This window comes from Bos mutus, chromosome 9 (genome assembly GCF_027580195.1).
Source record: "Bos mutus isolate GX-2022 chromosome 9, NWIPB_WYAK_1.1, whole genome shotgun sequence".
NCBI lineage: Eukaryota > Metazoa > Chordata > Mammalia > Artiodactyla > Bovidae > Bos > Bos mutus.
The window spans coordinates 14781419-14805778 of NC_091625.1; the positions used below are offsets into that span (position 1 = coordinate 14781419).

The following is a 24360-nucleotide window of genomic DNA, read 5'->3' on the forward strand; positions in this document are numbered from 1 at the left end:
ACGGTGTGATGTGAACAACCGGCACACACAGAACACAGGTTCACTGATGTGTCCCAGGAACCCTAGAACACAGCAGGTCCCCCATAGTAGGCACCCCATAAATATTTGCCGAAGTAGTGAATAAATGAAAGAGTGTCTGTGATCATCTGATGAATGTCTGTCTCATCTCTCCAGAGACATTTTGGCTCCAAAGGCAGTTTTTATTTGCTTTATCCTAGAGCATAATCCCAGGGATGGGGGAGCCTGGTGGGCTACCATCTGTGGGGTCGCACAGAGTCGGACACAACTGAAGCGACTTAGCAGCAGCAGTAGCAGCAGCAGAGAATAATACCAACCCAATGGACATGAGTTTGAGTAAATTCCCGGAGCTGGTGATGGACAGGTAGGCCTGGCGTGCTGCAGTCCATTGGGTCGCAAAGAGTCGGACACGACTGAGCGACTGAACTACAGAGTAATTATAAATGTCTTTTTTCCGTGAACAGAGACAGAGAATTCCAAGGATGTTAAAAACAATTGAGATCATTATCAACATGCATTTTAAAAGATTAGCAAAGCTCTGTGTCGCCCCAGGGTTTCCAGAGAAAGACTGATTCCATTTCCATGAAGGTTATTTAAAAAGCCACAGAACTGGGCTTCTCTGGTGGCCCAGTGCTATACAATCTGCCTGCCAATGTGGGAGACACGGGTTCGAGCCCTGATCTGGGAAGATCCTGCATGCCACGGAGCAATTCAACACACACATCACAACTGTTGAGCCTGTGCTCTAGACCCCAGAAGCTGCAACCACTGAAGCTCAAGAGCCCTAGAGCCTGGTGCTTTGCAACAAGAGACGCCACCTCAGTGAGAAGCCTGAGCACAGCAAAGAGAGAGTAGCCCCTGCTCACGGCAACTAGAGAAAAGCCCCACGGCATCAAAGACCCAGAAAAGCCAAAAGTAAACAAATGAGTTAATTCTTTTGTTTTTAAAGCCACAGGATTCTGGGTTCACTTACTGGTCTTGCCTCTTCCCGTCATGCGACCACCTTCGCCGTCCGGATACAGGGAGGACACAGTGATGGTGTAAGGAGTGTCAGGCTTCAGCTTCTGCAGCAGAACACTGTTCTGCCGTCCTCCTATAGTGGTCTTGAGCAAAACAAGAGTAAGTGTCAGCCTTGTCTCTCCATCTCACTAACCTGCTAGAGAAAGCTCTTTCTACAGGGTAGTTATAGAGAGACGTTTGCCAAGATCTGGAAACATGTCCCACAGTGAAAGTTCGAAATATATCTTAGGTATAATTTTAAATGTAAAAGATGTACCTTCAATCATAAAAAGGATTTTAAGCCTTAAACCTGGTGACCTTAAAAAGATATTTCAACGTGCTAGCTGCCAGCACTGTGAAATTTCATCCAAAACACGTTTCACAGAACTCTTCCCCCAAAAAAAGGCATTAATCATAAGCAAGTTGCACAGGAACTTTAAGATAGCAAAGAACTGCACAGTATTGGAGGTGCCACACCATTCAGTATTATTCTTAACCTTTTTTACAGATGTTTCTTATTTGCTTTAAAAACACATTAAAATGATTCAGCAAAAGATCTAAAGCTTTTGGTTTCCCCCTCAAAAACTACCCCTCTAACAGCATGAGCTGGGAAACTACATGAGGGGACCCTCTGCCAGGCCACACTCCAGGATTCCAGCCTTGTGGTATGAAGCTCTCTCAACGTCCTCTGATTACAGAGTCCCGCTTAAGGCCATCTCGTTATCTTGTTGAAAGGGAAATTTGTATGATTTGTTAACAGTCTACCGAATTCAGATGCTTATGCCAGACTAATTAAAATCGCATGAAAATGGCATGCTGCCCACCACGAGTGCACATGCCACAGCTAGTCCAGATGTTCCCCACTTAGCACCCATCCACTCACGTGGTGTGAGTTTCAGGGAAAACTTCAGTGAATCACTGCACTCCTCTTCCGCACGGGCAAACTCAACCACTGCTGCCGCTTAGTCGTCAGTTGCATCCGACTCTTTGCGACCCGATGGACTGTAGCCCGCCAGGCTCCTCTGTCCATGGGGATTCTCCAGGCAAGAATGTTGGGGTGGGTTCCCATGCCCTCCTCCAGGGGATCTTCCCAACCCTCAGGTCAAACCCAGGTCTCCTGCATTGCAGGCGGATTCTTTACTGTCTGAGCCACCAGGGAAGCCCACAGTGGCTAATTTTAACAAATTTAGTATCTGAGATTATGAGAGCAAACTATCAACGTATTTGATACTTAACAAATCTGAAAGCATTCACTTATTAGAATTAGCCCCATGAGGAAACAGAAGAGTGTGCCTACTCCTTACATCCAGTTCTCCAAAATAATGCTAGCATCAGTAAGTCATTACTTTGGTTATTTTATGAGCCAGCATTTAAAGGCAAATAGCCCTAAGAATAACAGACTCTAAGGGACTGTCAGCTAATACTTTACAGAGGATAAGTTGAGGACACTCCTTCTGCTTACAACAAACAGCTGAGGGATAGGAAAAAAGACTCGAGGCAGCAGTTCGATGGTCAGTATCACCAAGAACAGAAATGCTAAGGACAAGTTTTATCTAAATCTGGCCCAGCTCAGACGAAAGTTCTGTTTCTGTCATTAAAATATCAATGCATTAAATGTCTTATTTTATATAAAAGCCACTTGATGACACTAGGTATTTAGTTCATTATGATGAACTCTAAGAAATTTTTAATCCAAATGTATCACACTCCCTAAGTCAGGTTCTACGGAAACCTCAACAGAGCAGCTCACAAGCAGCATTAGTTCAGCATAATCCACTTACTGTGTGGGTTCAGAGACCTTTAACCACTGCCAGCATCTACCTCTCCTAACACCTCTAAACTGGGAACAGGTATGGACCATTTGCTGGAGCTTGGAGTCGAATGATTAAAAGTTAATAACTCATCTCTCTCTAAGGCTTTGTGAGGAAAGAGTACAGTCCTGCAAAAGTCAACAAAATGCCAGACCTCACCAAATGAAGTATTTGAAATAAATCAGAAAGCATCACTCTGTCGAAATAAAAATCACACTGCTTCCTGACCCAGGGTAATGTGTGCTGTTTGGGCCACACCTTTCATAAAACAAAGCTGGAGAAGGTTCAAAGTAAGCAAAGTGAATGGACAAGGGCTCTGTTAAATAAGGGAAGTCTGGGAAGATAAAGAAGATGAAGGCCGAGTTTACAGTCCTACTGTCTTCCTCAGGAACCTCCCTTTGGATCAATGCAAATGTGATAAATAGTATAAGTCAGGCTGAACAGGTACCCAGATCAAGAAACACCAGAACTAAGACGTACATCATGACATGCAAAAAACAGAAAAATTAGAATAATGGAAAATTAGCAAACTCTCTCAACACTTGATCAAGTCAGAGACATAAGAAATGAAAATACAAATAGACTCAAAAATCTAAATACCCTCATGGATAACCCAGCCCTAATAGTTTTTAAGAAAACATGAATACACTGAGGGACAAGCCTGATGCTATGAGGCTCCATTAGGGATGGAGCCAAATAATTCCAACTAATACAGTAAATTTCATAACTCTCAAAACAGTAAGTCTGACTAACTACACACTGGGAGTGATAGCTTGAGGAGAAAAAGAATGTAACCAGGTATCTTTTTTCCCAACAGATTACCGTTTGTTCATTGCCTTCCCCTGTCGAAGGCTGGTAGGTGATTCTGTATTTCTGCACACGACCACTAGCGGGATCCCACTTAACAGTCAAGCTATTGGATGTTGCATTGTACACCTGAAGGTTTCGTGGGCCACTCTTTGGAGCTGAGAAAAGATTGTTGAGAAATAAAGTAAACAAACTGAAGAATGCCTCCCCGACAAATATGCACTGTCTCCAAGGACATGAGCAGAGTTTTGTACTTCTAGACTCAGAACTAAATCTGACCCCGTAACAAATGATGGTCATTGAGTCTCAAAGGACTCCTTAACAGATAGCAGCAAAGAGAAAAATTCTTCCAGAGAGACCTGTTTAAAAGAGGTCCCAATCAACACCTTACAATTTATTGTAAAAGCAGAAGGCCTATTTGCAATGGATTTTGTGGTATTTTTCATTCATTCATTTGTTCAGGACTCATACAATCAGCAAATTAAGTTCTTACCTTGTGTTGTTAAGGGTATCAAACGCACTAAAAAAAAAAAAGAGAGAGAGAGTGGCAAAATATTACTAATTCAGCCAAAGCTCTATTCTGTTAATTAAAAAAAAAAAATGTCCTACTGAAGGTTAAACACCTACGTGTACGCTCACTGCCAATCAGGTCATCGCTTTCTGACTCATCAGGATAAATGGCGGTAACAGAAACTTCATAGAGAGTGTTGGGGTTCAGGTTTTGAAACACCAGAGTATTCTCATCTCCATTTAGGATGGTCTTAAGGAAAGAGGAAAAAAAAAACAAGCCCACACAAGATTAAGTCACCGTGTGCATCACAGCTCCACGGCAGTTGGTTGACATCATTTAGCCAGATGTTCTTCCTGCTTTGAGGCATGCCATGAGCTCAAATGTCACTAGTAGGAAACGATGCTTTTCAGGCAACAAAGGTCATATATTTAAAAAAAAAAAAAAAGAATTAACACTACCTCCATCTTATCTGCGCTTCCTGAAGGCGCCCAGGTGATTCTATAGAGAGACACATCAGAAGCTCCATGGTCCCAAGTCCCTCTGAAACTCTCTGGTGTTACTTCAGTAATCTGTAGGTTTGTTGGGGCTGGCACGGTGTCTGTCATGAGAGAAGGCTATGTTTTTGGATGTGATCTACAAACTCAATATAATAAAACAGCCTTGAACAGACTTGAGGAAACTGGCTGACAACATTAGAACCAAGTGTCTTACAAATTCAGTTCATTTGAAAGTAAATATGGGAGAGAGCCCTGAGAACTGCAAGTATTTTATGGATATAACAGACTGCTTCAGTCTATTAAAATGGTGATTTTTTTTTTAAAGGTACCATGTAGTCATACTATTCTAATGCAGTGGTTCTTCATCATTTTGCCCTTCACACTTTTTGAGAATCTAAGGAAAACCCTGGACTCTTTTCCACAAGCAACACAGAAGGCAAACTTCAGCCTGTAGTATCAGAGAGAGCATGAACCTTCATGGTTCATGAAGATCGTTACTTACAATCTAAGTAACCCACAGATAAGCTTTTCCTACAGATTACTAACCTGACACACAACGTGAAGCTGACTGTATCAACTCTGTTCAGAGACAGGAATAGCCCTGCAGTGCTGACGATGGCTGAAATCCCAGCTAAGGATTCTTCTACTGACCAGGCACCCCAGCGAGCTTGCACTGCAAGCAATTTGGAACGTCTGCCACCCGTTCTGAGCTTTCATTGTCAATTATTCCTCTATCTCCTGGTAACCAAAGCCAACTACACAAAAGCCAGAGCCATCAAAAATTTGTTTCTAATAATGACAATGAAAAGGCCCATTGAGATAAAAAGACTGGTCCCACTTTGACAAGCATGACTGCAGAACAAACCAACCATGAAGGATGCACTTTGGATGTGTCTAAAAGTTCCTAGGAAATCTTAAGGATTAAAAACAAGTATTAATATTAAATTACCTGCTTTCACTAGTCTTTCTTCCTGACCTTTCCTTCCCTTTACTATTCCTGTTATATTTATGCCAGTGTGCACCTATGTGCAAAATTTCATCTCCAGCCACTACCCTTTCCAGGTAAGAACTGATGCCAAGAAGGCAATTGAAGTTGCTAGGAGATTTCACATGGTAAGAAAATAGCAGAGGTAGAGACTATCTGAAGTTACATAGGAGGCTGTGATATTTGACAAGATGCGTTGATCGTGTACAGACAGCCGGGCACTGAAGAGTTTCTGATCCTCTGGTGATAAAGATGCTGGAAAAGTTTTGGATCACAGCACTTATCCCACCACTAGCTTCCTGGGTGAGGCTGGGCAAGTTGTTTGAATTCTCTAAACCTGTGCTGTCTACCATGAGAGCCAACAGTCACATGTAGCTAATGAGTACTTGAGATGTGGCATCTGAGTTGAGATGCACTGAAAGCTTAAATTAAGACACGTGTGTGCGTGTATGTTCAGTTGTTCAGTCGTATCCTTCTCTTTGAAGTTCTATGGACAGTAGCCCACCAGACTTCTCTATCCAAGGGATTCTCCAGGCACAGATATTGGAGTGGGTTGCCATTTCCTCCTCCAGGAGATTTTCCTGACCCAGGGATCAAACCCACATCTCCTGCATCTCCTGCACTGCAGGCAGATTCTTTACCACTGAGCCACTAGGGAAGCCCCAAATTAAGACACATTAGATTTTTTTTTAATTATTATCAAAAAAAATGTGAAATATCTCACTAATAATTACTATACTGGTAAATTTTGAAATGTTAATATTTTGGACAAACTGGGTTGAATGCAACACATTATTAAAGTGAATTTCATTTTTCTCCTTACCTTTTCTAATGTGGCTACTAGAAAATCTTGAATTACCTACGTGGCTCCTAATATATTTCTTGGGAACTCTGCTGGCTCTAGACTTCAATTTTTTAAACACCACTTATCTAGAAAATGACATGCTAAGCACTGAGCCAGAAACTGGAGGTTCAAAGTTGAGCAAAATACATGGAATTCATTAGGAGGGAGCCAGAGGGAAGTGGTATAGACAGGAAAAGCCCGACGGGCAATAATAATTGAGTTAAATACTGTGGAAGTAGCACGCTTTCACTCCACCCCCGCCTACACACACACACACACACACACACACACACACACACACACCAGTTAAGTATCTGGAAGACGAGTTAGTGACAGTGGCTGGTAGAATAACAGGAGAGAAATGATCACAAAAGGACTAGACCTAAGGATAGAAGATGGGAAGTGACTAAGTGAGGAACCGCCTGATCCCAAACAGTATTAAATTCTGGCAAAAACAACATTAAGAAATGCACAGAGAACTACATTCAACATTTTGTAATACCTATAAGGGAAAAGATTCTGGAAAGGAATATACATATATCTACAGTATATATTATAGAGGTCCATGTAAAACTGAATCCCTTTGCTGTACACCTGAAACTAACACAACATGATAAATCAACTATACTTCCATTGGAAAAATTTTTTTTAATTTTAAGAAATGAAATAATCAGTTAGTGACACACGCATGCAGTGCTATTTCCCAATTATCATTAAAGCATGAGCCCAACTCACGGGTGGTTTCCTGCGCAGTCACTGGGGGAGACTCCCCCTCTTCGTATACAGCAGACACGCTGACTGTGTACAGGGTTTGTGAGAAGAGGTCTTTAAGTGGTGTGCTGGCCCGTGACCTGTCCACCTCTACCTGTAATAGAGCGGTGGAACTATTTTTACAAAGTTTAGTTTTGACCTCTCTCTGTTGTTGGCTGTGTCTCTCAGCACGAGAGCATAAGAACTGCAGTACAGAAAAAAAAAAAAAAACAGCAAAGTTTTCCAATTTGCCTAACAGTCCAGGAACTGAAGACCATTTATAGTTTCCAAAGTGGAAACGATGTATGTATTAGAGACTTGTGTTTGGTAAATGATGACAGCCTAGGAATTCAAACAACCTAATCGCTTTCTCCCATTTCCCTGTGAGTCACTGCCTCATTGCTTTCAGAAAAATTCTCCTGTGCATTAGCTTGTAAGACCCACTGGTCATTGTACTGCTTCTGAAAATTGAAACCCAGAATGAAAAGAATATGTGCACAGGTCTAAATTAGCCTGCACGCAGTTCAGAAGACCAGCACAGTCTGCAACTGGGTGCTTACAAAAACTATTTCTAGCTTCCAAAACTGCCTCTGAGGTTCTTACATGTCCCTTCAGGGGAACATACATTTTAAACCCATTTGCTGGTGAAGCCCCTCAGTTTGCTCCCACTCTGAAGCAGGTTGTCACAGAAATAGCTTTTCATCCCAACATCAATTCAGAAACGTTCAAAGCCAAAGAGACACCCTTCTGACACTATATTCATACTTTCTCTCTGTCCCATTCAACTGTCCTACCTCCCTATTCCTCAACAAACTCCCCCTCTTCTTTCCTGAATCCCCTTGCTACCTTTCATTTTTAGGAACATCATTATGACATTTTCTTAGTCATTCATAGAATGCAGAGCATGATATTAGGCATCAGGTGGAGAGTGAAATACCATCTAGATTCTGTAACCCTTCATCTACTAAGGGATGATGTTTTAGGATTAATATCACACAGCAAAACATTTCTAAACTAAATGCAAAACAGTCCAATATATTATCAATATTCAAATAGTGCTTTGTTAACATATGACAAGTTTTCAACAGTATGTTCATAAAGCGTCAAGTATTCAAAACATGCTATACCTGTTTAGATTCTTCTGTTAAACTACTAGGAAAACAAATATTTCTAAACCGCTTCCAACCTCAACCTACCTCTTTGGCTTCCTCTTCTGGGGTTTTGTAGCGAACGATGTATTTTCGCACTTTTCCAGGTGCGGGTTCCCATGCGACGTTCATGGTGCTGTGAGTCACGTCTCTGAGTTTCAGGTCTCGGGGACTGGGCAGAGGCACTGGAGACGCATGATAAATTAGGACCAGAATTTATTCTCAACCACAAAGCTCTGCAGCTTCCACACGAGCTTTCAAGAAGTTGCTTGAAGAAAACTTATAGGTGTGCAGCAAAGTAACTAAACAAATTGGTCATGATGACAAAAGCACTTTGATTCTATGAGATACAGCTGAATTCTTAAGAAGGCTTTTTAAAAATAGGATACATTTAAATTTTTATAACAACTCTTTCTCATTCATATTTAACTTTCTCCCATTCTATTTAAATAAACTCTTACTTGCTGCTCGGCTATAATAAATCATAATTTGCCATAAATGTACAGCTTATGTTTTTTATCAAATATTAAATCAGTTGAGATTGAAATCAAAGTGTCATGCTTCCTGAAGTTATGTGATAGCAAAACAAAACAGTTACAAGAGTGAAGAATGAAGATGATTCAAAATTACACATCCAATAAGTTCATAAGAAAAAACCCACAGAAACCCAAATGGTTAGGAGCAAATCCAACAATAAATTTTTCCCAAGTCAAACAAACCTTCACCTTAAAAAGGACAAGGAGGAGGATAACTAAAGAAGAGTTTTTCTCTTGTCACATGAGATGTAGCTCACTCTTTCTAGCTGCCTGTTTGACCAACTTTCTTTGTCTCTCATTTCAAGTCTGCACATGTCTCTTCCTGAATCTCCACCTCTATGCTCCTACCTTCAATGCTTTCTTCTCTCGGCCTCTTTCTGTGTCCTCCCCCTCCTCCGCTGCTGCAGTCCAGCCCTATATCCAAATCTATAGCCACGTCTGTCTTTAATCCCACTATGACTTGGGTCCCCTGACTTAGCACCTCCAGGATATGTCGCCATGCCTGGCTGGATTCCTACTCTGTCCACCCACCACCACCCCATTTCTACAAGTCACAAGCTCCAATAGGGTCTGACATGTAAAAGGTGATTATTTGATGTCAGTGACTATATCCTGCCCCGCCTTGCAGGGTTTCTCTTTTCTATCTCTTCATGCCTCTGTCTCAGCCCCTTACCCCCCTGAAGGTTTCTTACAACTTCTTAATTTCCTTAGAAATGCAGTCTGAGACTCACAAAATGTAAGCCAAGACATGCTTAGAATCCCAGCATGCCCACCTCAAGAAGCATGAAAGGAAACTACCAGCTGGGTAAGACCAGGGTCCTAAGTGCCATCACTGTCACTTTTCAAGAAAAAGCACCGAAATGCTAGTGAAACAAACCAGAAACACACAGAAGGCTGAACAACACACACGAGAGAAGTGCAAACCATGAAGGAGTCAGGGTCCTCTACCTTGCTCTACATTATTTATCAGGACATTCCCAAAACCTAGGCACAAGACTGGAACATCATAGTTGATCAATATGTTTGGGGATTAAGTTAATTTACTTAACATAAACAGACTGATTCGGATGTGCCATAGTTTCTACTTCAACAAGAACTTGGAACATCTTGATCTTAAACCTAGTATTTTTCTCCAACATCCCCTTCTCACTAATGGTGTATACCATATTCATGGATCGACAACATGGACTTTAAGATGCACCATTATTTTATGCTCTGTTCCCTGACTGACACCTCACCAAGAGCAATGGTAAGACACCACTGATTATAAGATACCATCTGAAAATCTAATATGTTAAATATGGAAAAATAAATGCAAATCTTAATAATTGATTAAGATGCTGCCCTAAGTCTAGAAACAACCTTGGCCATAATGAATAACCCTACAACTTATACACAAACAATCAAAATCAGTTTTAGCATCATTGGGCAAAAGAAAAAGCTTAACAAATGAGCCTCATTCACAGCAATGAGAGAAGAAGGAAACCCAGCGACATCTTACAGGTGACTTCCCTTGCTGTGACGGGTTCACTGGTGAGGTCATGCAGGACAGCCTGGACTGTAACTGCATACTCGGTGTTGGGGAAGAGGTCACTCAGCTGCACATCATTCACTGTCGGCTCCAGGCGCATCTGCAGATGGATGACCCAAGGCGAAAGAACACATTCAAATAAAACATTTCCGCTAATGAGAGACAGCCAATCACACCAAGCTGTGACCACTAGATTTGAACACAACTTTTATTTTTCATTTCTCTGAACAGCATTTCCCTTTTCATACTGATATATATATATATATATTTTTTAAGATGTGTCACAGGCCACAAATCTAATCTGTTTTTGTTTTGTGTGTAAAGCTATACATGAGCTAATGAGCCCCTTAACGGGGACTCGACAACAGTGAAGCCTCCAGAAGAGCCAAGATAAACAAACAAAGCTCCCACCTCTTTGGGCTTGGTCGGAACTGTGGCATTGATGGGTTCGTAGGTCACAGTGTAGCCAGTAGCGCCCCCCACTGGCTGCCACTGCACGTGCATGGTGGTTGAGCCAATGTCGTAAATGTTCAGGCTGACCACAGGCACTGGCACTGTTGAAATGAAAAAGCAAACATCTGTCTAACTCTTGTCATTCTCCTTATTTGTTAACTGCTTCCAGTGGCTCAGTGGTAAAGTGCAATGCAGTTACTGATATTAGTGTATGGTAAATAGAAAACGGGCTGCTGTGAGTAATCAGTGAGAGTTAATAGAAGCCCTTTCTCTCCCCTCAAAAACCCAATCTCATTGTTTACCACCAACACCTACTAAGACTGCATGTGATAACTATTTCATAGAGAAAAAGACATTTAAATGTAAAATGGCATTCTAGTGTCTATCCGAAAGCCAAAACAGAGAATAACTTCCTGAGGTTTCAGTCTCTTTTTCTGGAACATCTGTAAATCGACCATTTTCATTCTTCAATCATAGAATTTCATACATAAAAAGCCAACCTAGTATTTCATTTCATTTTTACTTTAAAAAAAGTAAGTGAGAGTGATGTCTATTAATAAGTGGAACTCAGGGGATTCTTCAAAGAGAAGATTAGCCCATGAGGCACAGTAACAGGCTTACAGTTTCCTCTTCACTTAATATCCACACAGCTTTCTAGTTTTTTGTTCAAAGATGGACTTTAAAGTTTTAAGGAATTGTCAGATTAATCCTGCCCATTATGAAATATATTATTTCCCACCTAATGGTCTAATATGAAGGGAAATATGAGAGATAAAGACCTAAGGGACTGAGCAGTCAGTGGAGTCAATTCTTGACTTGGAGTTACGCCCATTCCTTCCTCTTTCTTATAAAAGGCCTCCCTTCTTCCTGGAGGTCAGCCAAGAAGATGGGAGAAGGAAAGAGTATTTTCATATGGCCTCAGAAACCCCACCAGGAATAGGAGTGAGGAATATCTTTCCTCAAAGCTCTACTCAAAGCCAAAGCCATCAGAGCTTCTCTGGTAAAGGCCAGAGTCCAAAAGTCAATAAAAAAGGAGCTCTCGCTGCCAGCTGGAAGATCTGGCCTCATGCAGAACTGAATCAGATGATTCCTGCACAGCTGCTCCTCCAGATACTCTGAGTCCCACTCCCCACATGGTACCTTCCCTTAAGAGGTGGACAATCGTGAAAGGTACCCTTCCCTCTAAGGTAAACTCTTGCCATGAATACCCAGTAGGTTCCAAGATGGTAGGAGCAGCTGGTAAAAGCAGAAAATCACAGAGTATTTATTGAGAACCTGCACAAAGTACACATTCAGTAAATGTGTGTTGAAGAGATATCAAATAAAGGGATGATTCGGAAGGCTTACAGAAATCCCACACGCTACAAACGAACTTATTTACAAAACACAGATAGACTCACAGACATAGAAAACAAACTTAGAGTTACCAAGGGGGATAGTGGCAGAGGTGGGGAGAGATAAATCAGGAAGCTGGGGTTAAAATATACACACTGCTGCTGCTGCTGCTAAGTTGCTTCAGTCGTGTCCGACTCTGTGCGACCCCATAGACGGCAGCCCACCAGGCTCCTCCGTCCCTGGGATTCTCCAGGCAAGAGTACTGGAGTGGGGTGCCATTGCCTTCTCTAAAAATATTTGGAAGGAATGATGCTGAAGCTGAAACTCCAGTACTTTGGCCACCTCATGCGAAGAGTTGACTCATTGGAAAAGACTCTGATGCTGGGAGGGATTGGGGGGCAAGAGGAGAAGGGGACGACAGAGGATGAGATGACTGGATGGCATCACTGACTCGATGGACGTGAGTTTGGGTGAACTCCGGGAGTTGGTGATAGACAGGGAGGCCTGGTGTGCTGCGATTCATGGGGTCGCAAAGAATCGGACATGACTGAGCGACTGATCTGATCTGATCTACAAAAAAAAACCCTGATACTGAAAAAGATGGAGGATAGGAGGAGAAGAGGGCAACAGAGGATGAGATGGTTGGATGGCATCATCGATTCAATGGACTTGAGTTTGAGCAAACTCCAGGAGATGGTGGTGGACAGGGAAGCCTGGTGTGCTGCAGTCCATGGGGTCACAAAGAGTCAGACACAACTTAGTGACTGAACAACAGCAACTATATATGAAATAGACAATCAACAAGAACCTACTGTATAGCACAGGGAACTACACTCAGTATCTTTTAATAATCTATAAGAATCTCAAAAAAACCTGAAAATTAAAATGTACACATATAACTGAATCGCTTTGCTATACTTTTGAAACTAACACAACTCTGTAAATCAACAATATTTCAATAATTTTTTTAAATGAAAATGAAAAAAAAATCCCACATGGCCTGTCACCTCTTTACCTTAATAAATTAAACATTGAGTTTTTTTTTTAATCTGACTTACATGTTTTTTCTGTGCCCTTCAGAGGCTCACTGTATTCATCTTCCACTACAGAATACACATTGACAACATATTCAGTTTCAGGCTTCAGATCTTTCAGGACCGTGCTCCTTTCCAATCGGCTCACATAAAACTAGGGATGAAAATTTACAAAAAATAACAACTTCTGTTAGAATCAGTTCCCTCTTTTCTACTGTTAATTGTGAAGTAGTTAACTTCAATGAGTTTAAGAAATATTCTTTAATGAGGTCATTGTCTTTTGTTTTTGAAAACTATCAGATTACAGTGAGATCTTGGATAATCCATACAGTTTATGCTCCCAGCTGTTGTTTCCTTATTTGTAAGATGAGTGCATAAAACTAGAACATCCTCAATGTTTCCTTCCTACTCGATGATTCTCGTATAAACTCATGAACAAAGTAAACACCCTCTTAATCCCTAATTAAAAATTGTATTGATACTGTGCAATTCTTGGAAAGCATAAGAAATTAAAAGCTCTTCCCTCTAATTAAGCCCAAATGGAAGTGCTTGCCCTGCAAGAAATGGAGAACACCACCATGGACCCAGTTCTGCCCCCTACCTCCCCCCCGGCATTCCTCCCAGAGCCCTAAGGAGGAGGACCCAATCTCGGGACAGGAAGGAGCGGGTTGTGAGGTCTACTCACTTCTTGCCGTTTCCCTCCTGACACTGGGTAGTATTCCACCTTGTACCTGTCCACGCTGTCAGAAGGAGGTGTCCAGCTCACTCTCATAGAACGATGGGTCCGCTCAGAAAGAACTAGGTTGGAAGGCGCTTCCAAGTCACCTGCACGTGGAAATGAAGTACATAGACTTTTTCATTATCATAGCAAGATGACGATATTTAAATTAGGTTGCAATGGTGTTCCTCTCCATATTTCAAGCTTTTGTATACATTCTTTCATATACTAACAAGTTACAGTTGTACACATTCTTTCATATACTAACAAGTTACAGTTGTTCTTGTTCAGTTGCTTAATCACATCTGACTCTTTGTAACCCCATGGGCTGCAGCAGGCCAGGCTCCTCTGTCCTCCACTATCTCCTGGAGTTCGCTCAAATTCATGTCCATTGAGTTGGTGATGCTATCGAACCATCTCATCCTCGGCTGCCCCCTTCTCTTCCTTCCCTCAATCTTCCCCAGCATCAGGGGTCTTTTCTAATGAGCCAGCTCTTTGCATCCGGTGGCCGACGCACAGGAGCTTCAGCTTCAGCATCAGTCCTTCCAATGAATATTCAGGACTGATTTCCTTCACGATGGACTGGTTTGATCTCCTTGCAGTCCAAGGGACTCTCAAGAGTCTTCTCCAGTAAATCAGCCCAGTGCCCCTAAGTCCTCTCTGAATGGGTGGCCTAAGATTCTTCACCCTCAGGAAATTCAAATCTGAGCTCTTGTCATCCTTTAAAAGCCGCTCGCCTCATCCTGACAGCATCACAGTTTATCAGTCACCTAGATTCAACACCTCCGACTCATCCCGGATACTCTCTCTGCTCTCCCACCTTCTGCGTGTATCAGTAAATGACAACTTGGGGCCTGACAACTCTATCGCCTCTGTCGCTATTGGTACCACCCAAGTTCACTGCCTTCATCATCATGTTGATTATTTACATTCATGTCTTATCTTCTTAACCATAAGTTATGCTCTGTGAGGACAGAAGTGATTTTTTATTCATGTTTAGTTCCTTTTCAGGACCTAATTCAGTGGTAAGAGAACCTACTTCCTTTCTCACTCAGAGAGAAACAACCAAGTCTTCTAAAATTTAGGAATATCCTACTGCTGTGTTTGTTTTTTTCTGTTCATAAGTGTAGGTGAAATGACAAATATATAAAAATATTTGGAATCAATATAAGTGAAAATAGAAATATTGGGCTCAATAAGACCATTAATTAGAGAGACATCCCAAATAATAATCATAGGAGAGCTAATACAGTGACTCCATGAGCATGGCGAATCATTCTCATATGAACTCTTCCTACTTTCTTTGTAAGCCAAAGCTGGGAAAAAGCATTTCCATTCTTAGTATCCTAACCTTTATTGTACTTGGGTCATAATCAAGCCTACAAAATTATCAAGCAATTTTACTGTCTGGGAAACTAAATGAATGCAACCATTACATAGCTGATGTAAAAAAAATAAAGTAAAACAGATAAAAGATGTTTTCATCCCCACTCAAAGTTCTCTCCAACTAAATAAAACTACAACTCTCTCAGCTAATCCAAAGCCAGACGCCTACAAATTCTGGCTTCCTGGCTGCTCTATTTCTCCTGGGAAAAGGTCAGTCTATTGTTCAAAATCCAAAAAGAAAATCTGCAAAATTTTGAAGAGAGAAATTCAAGAAGGAACATTCAAATAAATGTATCCTTAGTATCCAAAGCACGTGAACCATTTCTACCACTTTGTTAAACTCATTCCAACTTTCCAAAACCAGAGTAAATTAATGAAAGACAATCTTTACCAGAATCTACACTTACTTAAAAGAAATTTTTCTCATACAATAAGAACCATCATTTTATCATTAATTTTCAAAATACCTTCAATTTAGTATTTACCATGGTTTGTCCTACAATTTACACAGGCAGTAATTATTTTATACCACTTACCACTACAAATTCACTTCTATAATTTTATTTCTAAATCTTAATTCCTTATCAATAGCTACCTTTTTTCAAGGACCTCTCAAAACATCTTTACCCATCTGACTTTGAGTAAGTAACTGTATTTCTCTAAATCTATTTCTTCAGTGGTAAAGAGAGATGATACCCTTTCTAAAAATCCACACTCTAACACTGTAACTTGTCTTTATGTTTAGAAGTTACAAGTGCAAAGTATTAAATGTGATCATCTCTGGTTGGGGCATTTAATAGTAACTTAGTAGTGATATGGAGTGAAGATGGTTTACCAGAGAAAAATATACACCAGGAGAGAAAGCACCTTTTTATTCCCTAATCTCACTTGTGTATGTGTCTGTGTGTGTGGTGCACACGTGTGCAGTCGCTCCATCATGTCCAAGTCTTTGCAACCACATGGACCATAGCCCACCAGGCTCCTCTGTTCAAGGGATTATCCCAGCAAGAATACTAGAGTGGGTTGCCACTTCCTTCTCCAGGGGATCTTCCTGACCCAGGGATCAAAACTGCATCTCCTTTATTGGCAGGAGGATTCTTTCCCACTGAGCCACCTAGGAAGCATGTGTTTGATACAGGCACATTTAAACTAAATGTATCCCCAAATAAACTAGAAGTCATTTACAGTTTGATGCCATCAGAGAAAACCCAAGGACTAAATCAATGATTCTCAACTGGGGGCAGTGTTCTCCCCAGCAGACGTTCAGCACATTTTGAAGGTATTTTTAGTTGTCATAACTCAGGGGATACTACTGGTATCCGGTGGGCAGTGTTCAGGGATGCTGCTAAACATCTCACAATGCACAAAGTAATCCACTCCCTCCATTCTACAAAGAATTAAATGGACCAAAATACCAACAGTTCTGAGGGTAAGAACCTGGGCTAACCTTACCTGGACCTTTGACACTGTTACACAAGTTGTTGGTGAGGTCATCCACGATCCTAGAAAGTGAATCAAAATCCGCCACGTTGTACGCGTGGATATCATCAGGATCTGTTGCAATCATCTTTAACTCAACTTCATCAGCATTTTTAATACCTTGGGGAAAATGGATATACACAAATTAAAAGCATGTCTCAGAAAAAAATTCATGGAACAAAGCAAATATTTCATAGGCTACCCTTATACATTCTGTGTTAACTAGAATGTATATAAGATTTTCCCCAACAATAAAATGATTACATAAATTAAATAGAAACAAAAAATAATACAAACTGAAGGTTATTTTGTTTGGCTTCTTCTCAATGCTTCTAGCACCAATTCCCCACCAAAAAGAGTTTGTTTAGTGTTTTTTTTCTGGAAAGTATTATAAAATAGTGGATATCAAAAACAAACATGATGCTGTGGAAAACCAAACAGGAATTTTCCTGAATCCTATTAATAGTACAGTTGTCCTCTTGATTTATTACTCTCTTCCAAGAAGCCATGTAATTTTGTCCCATTGTAAGGAGAAAAGAAGAAAATAGATGAACTTCCTGGCACATTATTTTAATAAACCATGTGATCGGGAAAGTGTGTTTCTGTATTTTTCATGCTTCAGAAAATATTTTTAACTACAAAATTATCCTTGGCAAAAATATTTGTCACCCGTGGAGGCACGGCTATTCTCATCCATACTTACCAATGGCAAACAGTTCCACGCCTTCATCCTTGAGTTTTTTGGAAGGTGCCTCTACATCATCCTGGGATTTTCCATCAGTGATAAGAACACCGATTTTTCGAGCTCGAGGTCTCATGCCAGCTTGGGTCTTGAAGCTCTGCTGGCGAATGAAATTCAAGGCCATCCCTAGTGGGATTGTTAAAAGAGAATCAGCCACATCATTATTCAGCCACGAGCTCGGACAAAAGCGAGAGCCAACAGCGCCCTGAACCATCTGGCTCACCTGTGAGGGTGTTGCCTCCTTTGTAAGGCAGGTTCGCCACGGCCTGCAGCAAGCTCTTCTTGTCTTTGTGAGCATTTAGCTGCCACTCTGTTCTGGGGTCCCCACTATACTGCGCGAGGGCTGAAAGGACACCACTGGTATTAGCATATGTAAGCGAACCTGATGAAGACATCTAAATGCCGTCAATGTTGTGAGACCTACCAATCTGTACTCTTTTGGGGCCAATCTCAAAGACTTCCACGATACGAGAAATGAAGCTCCTGACGGTTCTAAAGTTCGCCCGGCCGATGCTCCACGATCCATCCACCAGCAGCACGATGTCTGCTTCAGCCCGGGTGAGACACTCCATCCCTGACGCAGCAATCACGAGACAGCATGGAGTCAGGGGGACATTCTTTGTCACGTTACTTCCCAGCGCACTCTTCTGCCACCCCCGGGGGCCAGGGTCACCTAACAATCTCAGTTCTGTGGCTCAGTGAGGTGATTGGGAGTTCAAGACTTTGAAAACACGTCCATATGACTTAGAGCTTCAAATAAGAATCACAGGAACTATCCATCCCTCTAATAATCATTGCAGTGGAAAATCTTTCCTTCATCTTTGACTATATTTATGGCCACAATCATAGAACATGGAGACTTAAACTGTCATTATAAATTTGAATAGGCTCACAAACCCAAACACTGAAATATAGAAGAGGGAATGTACAGCCTTCTGACTATAAGGAAATAATAATTTTAATAAAACTTTGCATTTTCCTCAATTTTCAGTGGTCATTAGCAGACAAGTATGAGATGAACTTTAAAATGTGCAAGCCAGAGAAAGGTTCAGTGAGCCAAAAATATCTTTTGAATTAATGCAAACTCTCAGTAATACATACATTATTAAGTATTAGGCACAGAACTCTCAACCCTTCTGAAGTAAAAAATATATTGTTTAAAAATCTGATGGCTATTATTTAGTTTTAAATAACTTAATCATCTACTACATATAAGAATCAGGTAAATACAAATGGTGAAATCTGCACATTTAAAAAATCAAGAGAGAAGGAAGACAATCTAGAAAAAAGGATGCAAAGAAGTATACAAATCGAGAGCTACAGAGACCACAAGGACAAACACTGATACAAAGCTAGGGTGCTTTGGAAAGAGAGAATTATCCCAAATCCTCAGTGCACAAGCTACAAAATAAAAATATAAGTCAGTTAATATCATCATAAGAGAAAAAATAGAACATCAATGCAAAACAGCAAGAGTTGAGACTTTATTTTATCCACATCCATATTTTCAAATGCTTTCTTTTCCAAGAGCTTATGTTACCAGCTATGAATTTTTCAACTACTTGCCATGTTAGCATCTGATCTTTATATTATTAAAAAAAAAAACTGAGGCAAACTCAGTGATGGTCATTATACTACAAAGGCATCACTGGCATACTGGACAGTCCATCAGAGTGAGGATTCCCCAACGCCATCCATGCACCTATGTCTTTACAAGTCCGCTCCTGCTCTTCCAAGACCTACTCTTTATAAGCAAATGATGAAAATATTTAGAAGTAAACTCTACCCACCACCCTCACTGCTAAGAATGTTCAAATCTAGCTTCATGTGTATCAAAGCTGTAGTTGTGGCAGCAGCAGAAAGTCTAAGGGGTTTATGTTACCATTTTGCTTTCCAAGTCTTAGCTGCCCGCCTATTAACGTATCAATAACCAAATACCACTTGCTCAGCCCAAATAAATCCTTTCTACAATTACTTTAGCGAAATAAAACTGCATTTGAATCATTAAAAAGAGAGAAATGTACATTATCTACCCACTGAAAAACTCAGCTTTAAACAATACAGTACTCTGTAACTAATGTAATGCTGACAAGAAAGCCTTAAAAAAAATGTTGGCAAAGTGTGCTTAGCTGGATGTCTGTAGAATTTTTTAAAGTATATATTACTGAAATAAATTTTAACATAAAATTTAATGGTTGATTTTCATGGTATAATTAATCTAACACTTTACATTTGAAAAAGTTGCGTGGTACTGACTTTTCTTAGGAGAATGCAATTCAATTTCTTACCAGAGGATAAAATTGGCATTACAGTTGTGTCAGAAAGAGTTGTCATTTCTTGTCCAACAAGTGGTGAACTTTCTCCTCCATCAAACATTCCAAAAACGTTTACTTTATAGGTGGTACCTGCCCTGAAATGTTAAAATATACAGTCTGTATGTATAATAGGCTCAAGTGGTAGCATTTTTTTTTGTTTTGTTATAAATACTCATCTTGATGTACAAACTTTCATTCAGAGGAAGTTATAACACATAATATTGCAAGAGAAGAAAAATAATTTCCATCACATTCCAGTTTAAGCTCACACTGTGAGGTATTGAGGGAAACTAGCATCCTAGAGAACACTGGGGGTTCAGGGCACCAGTTTCCACCTTGCCTTTCATCAAATGTAGAATTCCCACCTTCCCACTGAGCAAGTTAGGAAAGGATCAAGCTCTCACTTTTACTACTGCTAAGTAATGGGCTTTAAGAAAACAATTTAAAATGTTGTACTTGCAAGGAAACATAAAGCCCTGGCACAGTGCCCAGCACATAGTGTGTGAAAGTTGCTCAGTCATGTCGGACTCTTTGTGACCCCATGGACAGCAGCCCCACCAGGCTCCTCTGTGCATGGGGTTCTCCAGGCAAGAGTACTCGAGGAGTAGCCATTCCCTTCTCCAGAAGATCTTCCCCACCCAGGGATCGAATCTGGGTCTTCTGCATTGCAGGTGTATACTTTACCATTTGAGCCACCAGGGAAGCCCCCTGGCACATAGTAGGCTCAATCAATTTTATCCTCCCTATTCTGATAAAAATAAGTATTGTGCAAACAGATATCAGTGTTGTTGAATGAATAGTCAAAACAACTCAACTTTCCACCTGGCAATGAATGCAGAGCACTCTGTTTTTTTTCACTATAAAGGATGTAGGCTGCTGTTCAAACTCAAACCTCCTTCTTTTCCACTGCGGAGCCTACAGCAAGACCTTCCATCAGCCCCCACTTCCCCAAGCCTCTCAGCTGACCCCAAGCACAAAGGCCCACTCCCTCCCTCGCTCCTGGGAGGGTATGTACACAGGCATCTCTGGGTCAGCCCCTGGGCCTTTCCTGAAGCACAGGAACACCCACATTTCCATGGGGCTGGTTGGGGACAAGCTGCTCTTGGTGAAATGGTGCGATGTGGATGTCAGTTTTTTAAAAGAGGGGTGCTGTGGGAAAAAACACCATTCCTGATCTCTTAGTAACAAACATCATTAAAATAGTACACTTGTTCAGGCCTAATTTTGAACGTCTGAACCCAAATCTCAACTTCAGCCTCAACAAGAGTGAGAAAGCAACTTGGGCTGATTTTAAATACTCTGCCAGCGACAGACACATAAGTGATCGTGTGTGGAAGGCCTACAAATTTACATCGGTTATGCAATCTGTTAACAAAAATGAAATAGAGTTCACTCCTACCTAAGTTCCTCTAGAACAACTGTGTTGTCATACGGTCCAACCACCAACTCCCCCAGTCTTCTGTCATCTCCCGTGGGATGAAACGTGACCTTGTAACCCTTGACCTCACCGGGTGCAGGCTCCCAAGTCACCCGGAAGCTTGACATGGTTGGATCAGATGTTTTGAGGTTTCTGGGTGATTTAAATCGAGAAGCTGTAGAGATAATAAATATTAAAATATTACCCAAAAGCCTAGGCTCTGGAGTTTTTTTATTAACCCCTACAATAATAAGTTGAATTCTAAATATCTAAGTGGCACACATGGCAATCACCACAAGCAAAACACTTCAAAATAAATATTTACTTTATGTTAAGTCAGAAATCACAAACTATAATGCCCAATAAAAGTCAGAATATTAGAGTGTGAGCCAAGTGCGAGTGTAAATAGCACTCACAATTCAGATTAGAGTAACATTAATATGTAGGATCATTTTACAAGGAACTAGATTGGTAAAAATCATATGCTAATTAGGCATCTTATCCAACTATTATAACATAATTTATTACAGAGTTCATTTTCGATATTCACAAATGAAGCAGATATATTAAAATCCCCCATTAAAATATTACACTTGCCCCCCCAAATTATTATGATTTCATACCTGTTGTTCCCGATCCTTGCCTAAGCTTTCCTTCCCCTGTCTTGTAAACTGGGAGAACTGTGATGTCATACGTGGTCTGGGGCTGAAGTCGCTTTAACACGGTTGAGGTGACTGTGGGTGACACTTTGGCGACCATCTGCCTCCCACCCCCACGGGGGCGATACATAACACGGTAGTTGACAACTTTCCCAGGTGCTGGTTTCCAGGTAACTCTCATTGTGTTTTCTGTTTCTTCATCCACTTTCAAGGTTTTTGAGTCTTCAGACACTGTGAGATGAAAAGAAGGTTACAATGTATATCATGCTGAAAGAACATGCTTATGTCCACCACCACAGTTATGTGAAAAGACACTAGATGTGGTTTCTTAAATACGTACACCCTTCCTTTACTTCGCATTGCGATCTCGCTTAAATTCAGGATGGCGTGTGAACCTAATCTCAGTGAGGTTACACAGTGAGATGTTTTGTTTTTATCTGGCTAGTAACTAAAAAATGGAAGTTCATATTGCAAGGATTTCCTATTTGCATTCCAGAGACTTTAGTAAAGAAAACATCCATTTCCGGAGATGAATTTTTAGAATTTTTATTATATTTCCATCTGTAAAGAATTCCTGTAGAAATTACAGTGTGCAGAATATGAAAAATCATAAATACAGGGTCAGAAATATTCCTTGAGTCTTTTCAGAAAAAAAGTACAATGCATAAATGACTAGCCAGAGTGACTATAGTTAACACCACCCTTTGCGATTGCCATGAACACATAAGACGATCAAGGAACAGGAAATTCTGACACATAAAAGTATCTCTGGGGCTCTGGAGATAAACCAGTATACACTGGATGGTTTTAGAAAAAACTGTATGTAAAAAGGGTTTGATTAGTACACAACAAACGTTATTAAATATATCTTATTATAACTGTATCAGAAACTGGTCACCCAACATCCACAAATAGCCAATACAGTCCTCTTTTTATATATAATTAGAGCTTATAAGCAGGATCATTTCATTCAATTCAGTAATCTCAGCATTCAAAAATCATAAGCATCTTCTAAAAAGAGAGACAAAGCTGAAGGAAACACTGCAGACAATCTTTTTTGATTCTAAAAGAAATTTTCATGTTCAAACAGGCAAGGACCACCTGAAAAAACTAAAAAAAAAAAAGCCTGGGAAAGCTTTAAAAAATACACACACACACACACACACACAGACATAGCAGCATTTTTCAGACATGGGACATCAGGCAGCATAGGACCATGATCCCTGAGAGAAACAAATGAGAAGGAGCTTGATCATTGCCCTGACTTATTGCTAGGAGAGAGTTTCCAGCACCAGTACAGAAAGGGGGAACCCAGATGGAGCCTGGTGGTCTCCCTTAATTGAGGAGGTAGTTTTGTCAGTTCGGGGAGTCCAAGGCACTTAGAACTTGCAGAGAAAGTCCTGGAGATAGTGTGACGGAGAAAAAGCTCCAAAAATCTGCAAAAGGTCCTACTTAAGTGTTCAATCCAGTACTACTCTGTACATATGAATAAGTAAACTACTCAAAACCAAAGAACCACCTAGAAGGAGTAGAGAGAAAAAAGTTCTTAGAGTTCATGTGGGGCCAGAAATATTTCCCCTCTTCAGAATAGAAAATCTCAAAATTCTCTGAACATCATATAGAGTACTAAGAAGGAGTTACTGCCCCAGGACTGGTGTAAAAGAAGCCCTAAACTAAAGGTTTCTCTAGTCTAGTTTTAACACAATGTTAATGAAAGCTTCAAAAATATCAAACTGTTTCCAAGTGAGTTTACTACATCCCAGAACAAACCTTTAGAGGATATCTGTAAGAACATAAAAATATCTGATATCCAAAAAAGTAAAGTTCATAGTCTGGCTTCTAATAAACATTACCAGAAATGCAAATAAAGAAAAAAATAATAACCTGTATCATGGACTGAATGGTTGTGCCTCCCTATATTCATATGTTAATGCCTTAATCTCCAATGTGATAGTATTTGGACCTTTAGGAAGTAATTGGAGAAGGAAATGGCAACCCACTCAATTATTTCTTTCCTGGAGAATCCCATGGACAGAGGAGCCTGGAGCGCTAGAGTCGCAAAGAGTTGGACACAACTGAAGTGATTTAGCACGCAGGGAGGTAATTAGGATTAAATGAGATTCTACAGGTAAGGCCCTAATCTGATGGAACCGGAATCCTTATAAGAGGATGAGGAGACACCAGAGAGCTCATTTCCTCTCTCTCTCTCCCCTCCTTACCCTCAACATGTACAGACTGAGGAAAGGCTACCTGAGGACACAGAAAGAACATGGCCATCTGCAAACCAGGAAGAGAGCTCTCACCAGAAACCAAGTTCTGCAAGCAGAAATAGAACTGAAAATAACACATATGACAAACTATTCAAAGGGAACATCAAAACATATA

At 40.6% G+C, this 24360-nt stretch overlaps 1 protein-coding gene across 3 annotated transcripts in view; it reads right to left on the bottom strand.

Moving 5' to 3' along the window:
• The window catches only part of COL12A1 (collagen type XII alpha 1 chain), a 117627-nt gene that overhangs the window by 52239 nt on the left and 41028 nt on the right, over positions 1–24360 (bottom strand). For 2 of the 3 annotated variants that reach the window (XM_070376205.1, XM_070376206.1), the window contains exons 15-32: positions 21940–22206; positions 21299–21491; positions 19873–19994; positions 18009–18158; positions 17808–17927; positions 17546–17710; positions 16816–16962; positions 13945–14084; positions 13284–13413; positions 10849–10991; positions 10408–10537; positions 8415–8555; positions 7208–7333; positions 4605–4744; positions 4263–4395; positions 4129–4155; positions 3651–3793; positions 992–1121 (exon numbers count right to left, since the gene is read on the bottom strand). In XM_070376205.1, the coding sequence (XP_070232306.1) occupies positions 992–1121; positions 3651–3793; positions 4129–4155; positions 4263–4395; positions 4605–4744; positions 7208–7333; positions 8415–8555; positions 10408–10537; positions 10849–10991; positions 13284–13413; positions 13945–14084; positions 16816–16962; positions 17546–17710; positions 17808–17927; positions 18009–18158; positions 19873–19994; positions 21299–21491; positions 21940–22206 (2547 nt within the window). The remainder of the gene's footprint in view (positions 1–991; positions 1122–3650; positions 3794–4128; positions 4156–4262; positions 4396–4604; positions 4745–7207; positions 7334–8414; positions 8556–10407; positions 10538–10848; positions 10992–13283; positions 13414–13944; positions 14085–16815; positions 16963–17545; positions 17711–17807; positions 17928–18008; positions 18159–19872; positions 19995–21298; positions 21492–21939; positions 22207–24360) is intronic. The other variant, XM_070376207.1, reaches the window with a different exon arrangement.